This window comes from Lepidochelys kempii, chromosome 3, assembly GCF_965140285.1.
Source record: "Lepidochelys kempii isolate rLepKem1 chromosome 3, rLepKem1.hap1, whole genome shotgun sequence".
NCBI lineage: Eukaryota > Metazoa > Chordata > Testudines > Cheloniidae > Lepidochelys > Lepidochelys kempii.
In genome coordinates, this window is record NC_136382.1 from 120,484,842 (window position 1) to 120,499,271 (window position 14,430).

At 39.2% G+C, this 14,430-nt stretch overlaps 1 protein-coding gene across 5 annotated transcripts in view; it reads left to right on the forward strand.

The window, feature by feature from the left end:
- SNX9 (sorting nexin 9) overlaps positions 1-14,430 on the forward strand; it is a 98,748-nt gene that overhangs the window by 10,974 nt on the left and 73,344 nt on the right. The window contains exon 2 of one of the 5 annotated variants that reach the window (XM_073337768.2): positions 9,555-9,658. The exons of the other annotated variants lie outside the window; for them this stretch is intronic. Coding sequence (XP_073193869.1) covers positions 9,656-9,658 — 3 coding nt within the window. The 5' untranslated portion in view covers positions 9,555-9,655. The remainder of the gene's footprint in view (positions 1-9,554; positions 9,659-14,430) is intronic. 5 annotated transcript variants of the gene reach the window in all.

Consider the following 14,430-nt stretch of genomic DNA (forward strand, 5'->3'; position numbering starts at 1 on the left):
AAAGCACTTGCAACCTCTCCCAGCTTCGTATCATCCGCAAACTTTATAAGTGTACTCTCTATGCCATTATCTGGTTATACAATAACCACTAACAGCTTTTGGTGTAGAATTTGAGTCTTGCTTGCGTAAGAACCAGAGATCTTCATAATAGTCACTAAAAAAAAAAAAAGTGTACCTGTGCAAGGATTAAGCAGTGAGCCACATTATTCTTAGGCTATATGTGTGTGGCTCAGGTGTGCTGAGGATTGATGCCAGTCCTTCAGCCACTGAAGATGTGTCCCAGTTGCTCAGAAATGAACATACTGCTATTCTGATATGTTACCTTAAATTTTAAATGTCACTTAAAAAAAAAATCCTTTAAAAAATCCTTTGAAAGAGTTCAGTATTTAAGTAACAGTTGACGTTTCAAGAAGTCCAGCCACTCCTGAAATATTTTGAGAACGGCTGACTGCAACAGGTGAAAAGTAGCATTTCCCTTTGAAATTGGTCCACCAGCTTAGTTCCCACCTGCCTTCTGAAGCTGTTTTTGCTTGAAAAGGCACATCTGTTCATTCTACTGTCTTAAACTAGTAAATTGTTTTGTCCTAACTTTTAAGTAAAGGATAGCACAGGTATAGCAGTATGCTTTGCCAGATGCAGTGGTTAAAAATTGCTAATATTTTCTATTAGCTGCTGTTAACATATACAAGACAGACTGAATTCTCAATTGCTATGACTACAAGAGCAGGCCTTCAAAGTGAAATGAAATACTAGTTTAAGCCTGTTGGCTTTTGCCAAGTAATGATGTAATAAAACCACAACATTTGAGTACGTTATCTGAAATGAGGCTTTGTTACTTGACTAGTATAAGTTGGATGACTTGATATTTAATAGTAAAAAAAAAAATTGTATTTATTTACAGTTCTTTGCTATTAAAGCGACTACTAGGAGCAGTGCACGATATTTAGTTCTATTCAATATAATCCTAGATCTATATGTATGTGACCTTTTTGAAGTTTTCGCTATCCTTTATTTTATTACTTTGTCTTTATGGACCAACGTCAGCCATTTATCCATGAGCTTGAATTACTCTGTCATTTCTTTGTCTTCAATTTATTTAATACAAATTTTGCACACCTACTTATTCTTTTTTCCAAATGATTAAGCCAGAGAGAGTACAACTGGAGGGTGTGATCCAAGGATCCCTTGGTGCCAATTGACAAAAGGCACAAGGAGTGCATGGGGCTTTACCGGAATCACCTGGATCAGATATATGCGTGATAGTTCACCGAAAGTTGTCATGTGAGGGCTCTACTGAGAGCCAGTAGCCCACTGGTGGTCTTAGTCATTGCGACATATATGGAAGGATAATCTTTAAGGAGTTGTGAATCTATACTGAAAATTGTGTTCTTGTCGCCTTGGCATTAAGGCAGATCTCCAGGTGGTGACATACTTAGGGTGACCAAATGTCCCGATTTTATAGGGACAGTACTGATTTTTGGGTCTTTTTCTTATATAGGCTCTTATTACCCTCCACCCCCTGTCCTGATTTTTCACATTTGCTGTCTGGTCACCCTAGACATACTCCTTGCCTGAAAGGAATATTTCCAAGGTAACAGACGCCTATCTCTGTGTCTGGTTATTTTGCGTATCATTTGCCTCACAAGGTATGCCTGTTTGCATGAGCCACTGGCAAAATAAGAGATTGCAAAATCTACAAGAAAGGAAATCTATAGGATGAAACAAACAATGGGGAGGGGTGTGTGTGTTGGTCCCTGTTTATGAATAAAGACAAAAGATTCTTTTTGTATATCTTGGGGTAACAAGCAACACACGGGCTCTTTCACTGAGGAGAGAAACAGCATGTTTCTCATGAAAAAAGGGTCACAGCGAAACTAGCTGTAAAATGCTTCAGGATTTTGCATGAGGAGTACTTGGTTAGACAGGATAGTATCTTGTTAATTAAGTCTAGACTTTAGAAAGCATGTTATGATTTTATTTTACATTTTAACATTTGTTTCCAATACTTTTACTTGAATCTCTATTCCTTGTTAAATAAACTGACACTTGATTTCACTGTAAACATACCTGTAAGAACAGTGATCTGTGGTAGACCTGGTGAGCTGGGTTATACTGTTTCTCTGGAAGGAGTGAATTTCTGGATAATGTGAGTGTGCAGGGGACCAGTGGCTGTATATTACAGGTTGAAGCTTGGTGGGTTCGAGGCTTGGAGTGTGCCTATTGCTAACCTGTAGAATATCAAAACATGTGTTCCATGTAAGAGTAACTGATTTATTAAATAAATTACATGAATTGAGCTGATTGTTTCTAGTCACTGTGTCCTTCAGGATTTTAGAGTTAGCCAGATCTCCTCTCACACCTCAGTTTTATTCATAGCTTGGAGAGAAAAACAAGGCTTCCTTCTTTTTCAACTCCCAGTTAATTTCTCAGTTTTGAATGAAATGAAATAGTCTTTGAAATGAACTAGTTCAATAGACTGAAATGAAGAAAGTATTTTCTCTGCACCTGCAGAAGAAGCTTACTGCTGTCAAAAGCTGGTTTAGCACTTCAGCAAACACTGGCTCCGGGTGCTTAGCCAGGGACTTCCACCAATTCAGTGGTTGAACTTTCTTTAAAATTTGACAGCAAACATGTACTGATTAAATTAGAAAGTAATATTGAATTGTTTTAATTGATTATAAAATTTATATAGATTAATATTATTAATAATTTAGATTAATAGGCCTTAATATAGATTGTCTTAATAGAAAAATTAGTTTTAATAGGTTGATTTTTGAAATAAAAATATTTAATTTAAATAAAATATTTGATTTAAATAAATTTTAATTTTTTTTCAATCAAGTTTTTTTAATCCACCCAGATTCGTGGGTAAGTTCCTAATCAAGCCCTCAGGCTAAACACTTCCAATTATAAATGGCAAAGTGTGTGTTGAAGTTGGCTTTTGGCAATTGCTACTTTGTACCTGATATTCACTACAAGAAAATAATTGTAGGTTAGGTTCAAGAACTCTACCTGCTGTATACCAGAAGCTAATGTAAACTGAGATTGGTTGCACTATGGTTACAGAAGTCTCCAGTCTTCTCTAGTGCCCTTTGAAATAATTTGACAATTTCTTACAACTAGAGAACAGCTATCCTTGTCTCTGTTTATAGGGGTTATTGTCAAGTACATTGCCATCAGCTTTTTATATCGAATTGTACCCTCTACCATCCCCACACTCGATTCTGGTATCTCAACAAATGAGCTTATACCAAGAACTCTCTAATTAATATTCGCTAGCAGTTCAGTTTTGTGGAGGAATGGAATTTCATCTCCTTTCCTTTCAGTCCTGCAGGTGGGGGGTGTATTCAGAGGCTTCCTTGAAGTGGCTGGAGGCTAGCTTGTAATCACAAATACAGTTTTTTACTTCTTGAACAAATATTAACTTTAAAAGTGTCACTGCAGAGCATTTAAAATAAAGTCCTTCTTTAGGCAGCCTGCTACATCAAAGAGCTGAATATCAACTTGGAGAGTTTTTCCAAAGGAAAGTGAGGAAAATAAGAAAAGGAGTACTTGTGGCACCTTAGAGACTAACCAATTTATTTGAGCATAAGCTTTCATGAGCTACAGCTCACTTCATCGGATGCATACTGTGGAAAGTACAGAAGATCTTTTTATACATACAAAGTGTGAAAAAATTCCTGCTGGTGGGGTGGGAGGAGGTATTTTTTCATGCTTTGTATGTATAAAAAGATCTTCTGTACTTTCCACAGTATGCATCCGATGAAGTGAGCTGTAGCTCATGAAAGCTTATGCTCAAATAAATTGGTTAGTCTCTAAGGTGCCACAAGTACTCCTTTTCTTTTTGCGAATACAGACTAACACGGCTGTTACTCTGAAACCTGAAGAAAATAAGTTGCTGTTTTATAACTTAGTATAGATAAGGCTGTATTTATCATTTTGAAAAGCTGTCAAGTCATTTCCCTTATTTAAAAAAGTCCAAATATAGATATAGTGTTTTGATAATGTAATCTAATTTTAATCAGCAAGATGCCAATGGCATCAGCTAGGGCCTTAGCACTGCCTCATACTCTACCAAGGCTTTTTGAAATGTGTGTTTCAGCAGCCATTTTAGAATCTGTATCAGTGCAGATTAAATTGTTTGAATGCCCAATGCATTTAAGGGGTTCTTACTAAATTTCTGAAACAATAGTTAGAATAACACTATATATGTAGAATCCAACGTTAATATATATTTTTTTAAAAACCTCTGTCTACAATATTTAGACACAACACTCTGGAAAAGAATATTCTCTCATCAGAACTTCATCTACTAGCAGGATAGAATGACTCAAATCTGTTCCCTGGCTTTTTATCAGTATTAGTAGAACCCTTAATATACGTATTTGTATTTAACTATTTAACAACATTCTGTTTTGATTATAATTCACCAGTGGGTGATGAACCAATCAGCAGAATTGAAGATGAGTCATAAAGAGGGAAGGCCTTTCAGCTTCTTGCCAAATGACGAACTTAGACACGACTCTAAAGTTATTAGAGTAGCATGAGTTACACATGAATCCATCAATTACAGATGGAAGAAAATATTATTCACATAATGGCATATAAATATAATGATTTCTATTGAAGGAGTAGTGGTGGAATAGTATATCTGAGTAAATAACACATCAGCACTTGTTAAAATTAAGAACTGGTGAAAGTATTTTAAAACATGTTTTGAAGGAGCATATAATTTTGACAATCTTACAGGAAAATAGATTTTAAAGAAAAATCTAATATAAAAGTGACATTAAGTAAAAATTCATCACATTTTAAAAAAAATAACTGTTAGTTGTCACTCAGATCACCCTAAAATGTAAATCCATCTTGAGAGGAGATTTCAGTTTAATTAGATTTTCAACTTGGTTTTATGCAAATATTGTTTGTATGTGTTGAGCAGATGCAACCATTCTGGTGTATGATCTTGTTGATATACTGCTGTAGAAGCTGTGGGTCTCCTTTCCCATACACTCCCTAAAATAATATGACAGGTGAATAGCTACTGTGTGTGCAGCGGTAAAAATATTAAGTGTATAAATGTGATACATTGTTCCGTCACATTTTGAAAAGGTATGTTTTAAACTTTATCATTTCCATCCAACCACATTCTACCCTCCCACCCTGCATTTCATGGGTTTGCTCTGGGAGAGTAAAGTAGGAACCTTGATGCTGGAATTCATCCTCAGTGCTTTCTTCCTCAAGCTGTCTGTCATCTCTCATTTCAGCTGCTACAACTGCCATGGAATTTTCAGAACCTGACATTCCAACCAGCAGTTCTCCAAACACTGTATTACTCTCTTTAGAACTCCCTAGGTGCTATTCTCTAGGGGAATGTTAAGAGAAGGGGAGGGGCCTTTCTGTCTTCCCTCTTGAGTTCTTTCCCTTGCTCTCACCTGTTTCTGTGCGCTTGTCTAGACTATAAAATTAAGTCAACTTTACATTGGCATACAGATACCACAGTAATTACGTAGCTTATGCATGTCTACATCTTGCTACTTATGCTGGTGGTGCGCGTCCTTACCTGGAACACTGGTATCAATTGTACTGTCAGTGTGGGGCATTGTGGGAAGGCTAGTGAAAATCAGTAACAGTCAACATGAGTAATGCAGTGTCTACACTGCCATTGCATTGACCTGCTACATTGATGTTGGCTCTACTCTGCTCAAGGAGGTGGAGTTAAGATAGTGTAGCTGGGCAGTTACATCGATGGGGAGTGAAATGTAAGTTACTTCTATAGTTAGCTTGACATAAGCTGCCTTGCATCAATCTAACTCTGTAGGTAGACCAGACCTGTCACTTGTTTCTCTCAGGTTGGTTATGGAAAAGGGCATATGTGTCTGGGTGCAGGGATTTCGTAATGTTACCATTTCTTCATGAAATTAGATTCTTCCGATCTTTTTTCTATGCTATATTCACTCTAGCTGTGTTCACACTAGCATTCTTCTTCAAATTTCCTAGTGTCATAGCTCCATCAGTAATAGTAACAATAGGAGAGCCAGTGTGGGGCATTTCATCGTGCCCTGCTCAGAGCTGGTCTGGAGGACACAGTGAATAAAACGCCCATGGCCTATCCACATTGTTGCTTCTGGCATTGTTACAATTTGAAGAAAAATGGTAGTGTAGACATCCCTCGGGTAAACTGGTGTAGTTCTGTTGACTACAGTAGAGCAAATGCGAGTTTGTCACTTGAGGATCCAGCCCTAAAAGTTAACAGTATGCTTTTTGGGATAGTGGTAGAATCTAGGACTGCAAAGACAGACTAGCTTTTTGCTTATAACCATCTAGCATTATGTGTTTTTTTTCTTAATACTGATATTCACTAGACTGATACTTTTTTTTTTTTTATAAAATATCCCAGCATATTATGCCACATCTTCTGTAGTCTTGCAAAACTGCTAACAATTTTTATACCAAACTATCCACACTTAAATTCCACAATAACTACTGTAATCCTTGAGATGCAAAAGTCAAATTCTTCATTATTGAGATGTTTTGACAGACATAATTAAAGTATGCTGCACACTTTTGTTTAGAAATTATTAGGCAGCCAAACTTCTTCAGTTCCTGCCTGATACCACGTGGGGGTCTTACGATAGAATCAGAGAAATGTAGGGTTGGAAGGGACCTTGAAGGGTCATCTAGTCCACCCTCTTGTGCTGAGGCAAGACGAAGTATACCTAAACCTATGTGACAGGTGTTTGTCCAGCCTGTTCTTAAAAACCTCCAATGACTGGGATTCTACAAGCTCCCTTAGAAACCTGTTCCAGAACTTAATTATATTAACCAATTATATTTCCTTAATTAGAATTCTTTTCTTAATATCTAACTTGAATCTCCCTTGCTGCAGATTAAGCTGATTACTTTTTGTGCACCTGCTTTATAGTAATTTCATCTAGACTATATTTCCCTTATTTGCTAATGAGAATGTCATAAAAGACTGCATCAAAAGCTCTAGTGAAATCAGGATGAATCCCATCTACTGCTTCTTCCCATACACTAGGTCAATAACCATGCCAAAGAAGGAAACTAGGTTGGCTTGGCATGATTTGTTCTTGACAAATCCACGTTGACTATTGCTTATTATCCTCTAGGTCAGTGGTGGGCAACCTGCAGCCCGTCAGGGTAATCCGCTGGCAGGCCGCAAGATAGTGTTTACATTGACCGTCTGCAGGCATGGCCGCCCGCAGCTCCCAGTGGCCGCAGTTCGCTGTTCCAGCATGTCCCTGTGGCCCACGCCACTTCCCGCAGCTCCCATTGGCCAGGAACGGCGAGCCGTGGCCACTGGGAGCTGTGGGCAGCCGTTACTGTGGATGGTCAATGTAAACAGTGTCTTGCAGCCCACCAGTGGATTACCCTGATGGGCCACAGGTTGCCCACCACTGCTCTAGGTGCTCACAAATTGGTTGTTTAATAATTTGGTCCAGTAGCTTTCCAGGTATCAGTGAGACTGACAGATCTTTAATTCCTCGGGTCCTCTTTATCTTTAAAAAGGGAAATAGGTTCTCCTTTCTCCAGTCTTCCAGGACTTCACCAGTACTCTCTTAGTTCTTGAAGATAATGGCTAAAAGGTGCTGAGATTGCTTCAGGTAGTTCATTTAAGTACCCTAGGATGAATTTTGTCAGGCTCTGTTGCCTTGAATATATCTAATTTAATTAAAAATTCTTTAACCTGTTCTTTCTCTGTTTTGGCTTGTTTTTCTTTTCCCATGTTAATATGAATTGTGTTAAGCATCTGGTCACAATTAACTTTTTTAGTGAATACTCAAGCAAAATAGGCATTAAGCACTTCAGCCTTAATTAATGCCTTAATTATTAGCTCCCTTTCCCGGCCAAATAGTGGACTTATACTTCCTTTGTCTTTCTCTTGTTCCTAATGTATTTATAGAACCTCTTCTTAGACTTTTATGTCTCTTCCTGTTCTTTTATAGCCCTCCTTATTATTCTTTTATAGCCCTCCTTAGCAATTTGTCTTTGTTTCCACTTTTTGTAGGATTTCTTTTTGATTTTCAAGTCATTAAAGAGCTCCTGATGGAGCCATATTGGCCTCTTGCTATTTTTCCTATCCTATCTTTCCTTCATATTGGGATAGTTTGCTGTTGTGCCTTAAATATTTTCTTTGAGAAACTGCCAGCACTCCTGAACTTCCTTTTCCATTAGAATTTATTCCCACTGGACCCTACTTCACTAATTATCTTGAGTTTAAAACCCTGTTCCTCTGTGTTCCGTTTCTGTTGTTTGTCTTAGAACCACATATGAATTCTGTGACTCATTTTCTAAAAACAAAGCAACACATTTTGAGAATTTATTGCTTTAATATTTATAAATTCAGTTGTAAATAGAAGTGAACACTAACTTTAATTTTTATTTCAATTTAGTTGCATTTTTAACTGCTCTTAATATAATGCACATACAATGTTATCTCTCTTTTATAATGTGACCACAATTTTAAAATTGTGTCTTTACTGCAAAACCTAAGTTTCTGTGTAATCTGGTGTAAATGAGGCACTAATTATTTCTGAACATTTATATCAATGAGGATATCGTGATTAAGAAAAACATACATAGAATGTAAAGGTTATATACTCGGCTCTTGATGGGAATTTGCTTATTTTTGACTTGCTAATGTGTGTTCTACATGAAACTTGGCTGCAAAAGTTTTGAATGCTCACAAAACAAAAAGATTTTCAAAATAATACCAGTGTGATTGGTAGCATACGTATTTTAAAGAGTGAGAACTGCTGTGACAGGATTCAAAGGTTCTCTTTCTAGTTGGGCTTCTAACATACTCATGCTTTGCTGAATTGTGGTTTTAACCTGTTTGACTTTGTTTACCCACTTGATATATATCATAAAATGGTAATGATTTTTTTTTAAAGTGCCCAACTAGATGGATTCCTTCTTGCTTCTCATGGGCATTGTGAAGATGAATGTTTGAAGTGCTTTGAGACGTTTGTCTGAAACGTGTTAGATAAACAAACATAATTATTTATATTTTTTTAATTTTGGGGGTCTGTTAAAGCTGCTCTTCCCTTTCATTTCTGCTTTTCTCCTACCTCCTCTATCTAGGAACTGTATAAGATGTTTAGAGAATATAATAAAACCCAGTCTTGTATAATTCAAAATGAATAAAACAAATTAAGGGGAGAGAGACCCAGATGAACTGTTAACCTGAGTTGTCAGTTTCAAGGGCTCCCATATTACTTGGCCTATTGGAAAATGCTTTTCAGGTTATCTGTATATGTATTATTATTTGCATTTGTAAATTTGTCATCAACTCTAGCATCTGGTTACGTTACAGTTAATTGAATTCCTTGAGAGGGCCAAAGCCCTTTCATTACCCTTTCCTCTGAAAGTTTTTAAAATGGATTTTCTACAAAATTCCAAAATCTTGTTATGCTTATAAGAAGCACACAGGATCTTTTTCAGGGAAAAAGGCAATATGCCGCATTTATTGAGAATACAGCAGTTAGCATATGCTTTTCAGTTTCACACTCACCCCCCTCTCTCTCTGCCAGTTGATGTTACCATCCAGAGACTGGATCAATCTAGTGGCCAGCCAGATTCGTCACAGAGGGGAGCCTGGCTCTGTCGGTCGCGAGCCGATGCTCCTGGAATTATGGCAAGTTGAACCCAAAGCCCCATGGCCAAGCACCCTGTTCTTATAGTCTTTTTTTCTCTGTTGAAGTATATGGGTTTTGCTGTGTCAGTTTGTGACCGGTTACTCCTTAATTGGTGTTATCTTTTGATGTTAACATTCCAAAACACCTCTTAGAGGGTCATCCTGTCCTGGTTTCGATTTAATCAATTGTTTTGTCTTTAGGGGGGCAACCTCCACTTCAGGGTCCTCAACCTGCCCTTCCTTCATTATGGATGCTTGTTGATGGTTTTCTGGTGTCGTTAAGTCTCTTCGCTCCTTCCTTGACCATCTAGCTATAACAGTGGCCTTCACACCTTATCTCTTCCTGATGCATACATTCCTCATTCACACAAATACAGAGACCTTTTACAGAGACCTTCAAAGGTATACAGCAGTTGAGCAAGAAAGGCATTGTAAATTAAACCTTACTAAATCTTGTAATCAAAACAGTTCACATTGTGGCCTGGGCCTTCAACATTCCTCTAATCTCATTAACATAGACACAATACAAGATCCTGTCTCTTACTTACTAAACCTTAAAACAAAGAAATGCATATTTAACTAGAGTGCCTAATTTATAATACATATAGGAAACCATAGTAGACATTATAACTTATCCTAAAACGAAAGGGTGACCATAATCAGTCATAAGGATTGTTCTGGTCTGTCCCTGCCTTAACATCAGTATAGACACTGGCAGTCTGTCAGATGCGTTTCTACCAATGTCCCAGAGGGTCATTCCTTTCTACTATTCAAAAAGGGTGGCTGGCAGGATGATCAAATCGTACATTAATTCTTATAGTACAAATATAAAATCCTGCTCTTACAATCTTACCCATGGCCCAGGCCATCTACTACCTTGGGATATTGCTTGCAATGAGAGAGCTGAGTCTGTGTGCAAAATCAGAACTAATGAAACGGGCAGTAACAAGTGACAGAAAAGCTGCTTACAAGCTCTTTGGGAAGAGCTCAGCTCTAAGGCTCAGGAGTTCTTCCACTCCACTCAAGAACTGACTGCAAAATAAAGGCCAGCACTGACTATAGGAATTTCATGACAATAACACTGTCTCAGTTCAAAGTCACTCTAAGACCTTAAACAATCATTGCCATCTCTCCTGGAGGAACTAACCGCTTTCTTGGTGGTATCAGTTTTCTAACCTCCAACAGATGATTGAAACAGATGAACCCATTTCCTTCCATATGGTCTGGTTTTAATGTGAAAAATACCATTGATCAGTTATGGTTCTACAACGTATTTTTAACTACACTCCTTGCTGTTTGCCTTAGATTAGTGCATACTGTTTTGTAACACCAGACTTTTAAAGGTTTCATAGTGGTAGCTGTGTTAGTCTGTATCAGCAAAAAGATTGAGGAGTGCTTGTGGCACCTTAGAGACTAACAAATTTATTTGGGCATAAGCTTTTGTGAGCTAAAACCCACTTCATCGGATGTGTCAATTCCAGGAGAGGCAAAGCTGCTTTTGTCCAGGAAGATTGAAGTGTCCTGTAGTAGGTGGCTTCTGGGTACCTGTCTCCCCAAGCCCTAAGATGCAACCAAATTTGCTCCAATCCCTCAGACAGAGACAAACACCTACAAGATCTTTATCAAGCATTCTTAAAACTACAATACTCACCTGGGGAAGTGAGGAAACAGATTGACAGAGCGAGATGGGTACCCAGAAGTCACCTACTACAGGACAGGCCCAACAAGGAAAATAACAGAACACCACTGGCCATCACATACAGCCCCCAGTTAAAACCTCTCCAGCACATCATCAACGATCTACAACCTATCCTGGAAAACGATCCCTCACTCTCACAGACCTTAGGAGGCAGGCCAGTCCTCGCTTACAGACAGCACCCCAACCTGAAGCAAATACTCACCAGGAACTACACGCCACACCATTGACACACTAACCCAGGAAGCAATCCCTGTTACAAAGCTCGTTGCCTACTCTGTCCCCATAGCTATTCTAGCGGCACCATCAGAGGACCCAACCACATCAGCCACACCATCAGAGACTCATTCACCTGCACATCTACTAATGTTATATATGCCATCATGTGCTGGCAGTGCTCCTCTGCCATGTACATTGGCCAAACCAGACAGTCTCTATGTAAAAGAATAAATGGACACAAATTGGACATCAGGAATGGTAACATACAAAAGCCAGTAGGAGACCACTTCAGTCTTCCTGGACATTCTATAACAGATTTAAAAGTAGCCATCCTTCAACAAAAAAACTTCAGAAACAGATTTCAAAGAGAAACTGCAGAACTAAAATTCATTTGCAAATTTAACACCATGAATTTGGGCTTGAATGGGGACTGGGAGTGGCTGGCTCACTACAAAAGCAGCTTTGTCTCTCCTAGAATTGACACTTCCTCATCAATTTTTGGACTACATCCACCCTAATCAAATTGGCCCTGTCAACACTGGTTCTCCACTTGTGAGGTAACTCCCTTCTCTTCATGTGTCAGTGTAATAATGCCTGCTTCTGTAATTTTCACTCCATGCATCTGAAGAATTGGGTTTTTTACCCACGAAAGCTTATGCCCAAATAAATCTGTTAGTCTTTAAGGTGCCACCGGACTCCCAGTTGTTTTTGTGGATACAGACTAACATGGCTACCCCCTAATAATTTGGGTAATCTGTCTGTACAACCTATGAATTCTAGCTGATATTAAGAGACTGTTACTATGATGATTGCTGTATCATGGAATGCCTCTAGGTCTGTGTATCCACCATTGCTGGCCAGTCTTTAAGCAAGTCCTTCCTAGAGAAAGAAAAGTAGCCTATTGTTAAGGCTATCAGCATGTGAGCGGCTCTTACCTGCGGAGAACAAAGAGTAACTGCATCCTAGAGGAAGCCAGTTTTCTCCAACATTCTTCATTTGGAGAATGTAAAAATCCCAAAATGTAGGACAAAAAAGCCAAGTTATTGAGGCTAGCCTTTAAAAGCCGCAGAGTGGGAAGACTGAGGGCTTGTCTACACTGGCAAGTTTCTGCGCAGTAAGGCAACTTTTTGCGCTCAAACGGCAGACCTGAACATGCTGCCAAGCCACTTTGTGCACAGAAACTCCTCAGTTGCAGCACTGCAAAAAACCACTTTGACGAGAGTCGTAAGGGTATTTGCACAGAGGCTCCAGAGCTCTATTGCCAGTGTAGACACTTGATTGCTTTCTGCCCTGTAGTTTCTGACAGCGTTTGCATGCTGTGCAGATCTGCTCTGGGACACAAAGCAAACCATTAATGTGGAATGCTCATGCTGTTGAACACAGGGGTGTGTGGGGGTGGGAGAGTGAGGGAGAGTGCTGTGCAGAGAGCCCAGGGAGGGAGGCGGGGCTGATGTCAGGGTTTCCCTCTGCCTCAGGACTAGTTGCTTCCTGCCGCTGTATGAACTTACAAGACAGCATGGTGACACACACTCTGGCCCCCAAAATACTGTCTCTCTCCCCCATTCCACCCACCCACCCACACACACACCCTGTCACACATTCGCCCCACTTCAGTTGAAAAGCAGCTGGCAATGGAGTAGGATGCCCATGGAACAATGGGATTGGGAAACCTGCATCGTGTGCCTGCCCCATGAGGTATTGCAAACCCTTCCCAAAGCACCCAGTGGCCAGTTGCACAGTGGGATAGTTACCACAATGCACTGCTGTCTTTTTGTCATTGCAAGAGCCGCTAATGTGGATGCACTCCAGCATCACAAGGAGCACAGTGTGGACACACAACAGCGGTTTAATTCCAGCTTTTTAATAAAAGTGGTATAACTTGTGGCACAGAAACTTGCCTGTGTGGACATACCCTGAGGGTATGTCTGCACTACAAACCTAGGTCAACCTAATATAGGTCGACTTACAGCTGCTGCAGTAATTACTGTGGTGGTGCATGTCCACACTACCCTCCTTGGGTCAGTGGTGTGTGCCCTCACCAGTGTGGGGAGCTGAGAGCCCAGTCTCTCAAATCTGCTGGCAGGAGCCTGGCTAGATTAGGTCTATGCATCTGTAATTAAAAAGTGATCATTTTGGGAATTGTTCTCAATTGTCTGCCGCTCAATTGTTAGTCCTTCATACTTAATCCCTGTTAGACCACTGTAGTGTATTGGGTAGAAAACGAACACACTAACTTTTAAAAAATAAAATGAATCCATTTTTACATAGCTTGATGGCAAAAGTTAGGATATGTATAGTGAACCATTAAGATGGAAGTTGTCCAAAATCTTGCCTTTTGGAAACAGAGTTTGCATAGGTGTAAGAAGAGAAAATAATACTGTAGACTCTGATGAAATGTGTTTAACTGTCATGTGAATCATTCTTGTCAAAAGTTCCTTATCCATATTTCTGTGCAAAAGACTTGAAGGTACTTAATGTACAAAAGAAAATGTTCTCTTGTTTCACTGCCTGTTAAATCTATAATCTGAGACAAAGGACAGATGATCCTAGAGCTTCAGGGTGATGTTTGCAAAACTCCTGGATGATTTTCTTGTAATACATTCTAATAATTTACAAGCTTGCACTAAAAATTTTAGATGTTTCAAAAATCACTAATCAACTTCCCTTAATGTGTGTTGGAACCATAAGCTTTGAGATACTCAAGCTATGTACACACTACCATTTATGTTGGGTTGTGAATAAGCCACTCTCCCAGAGTGATGTAAGTTACACTGATCTAAGCGCCGGTGTGGACAGCGCTATGTTGGTGGGAGAGCTTCTCCCGCTGACATAGTTACTACTGCTTGCCGGAGGTGGA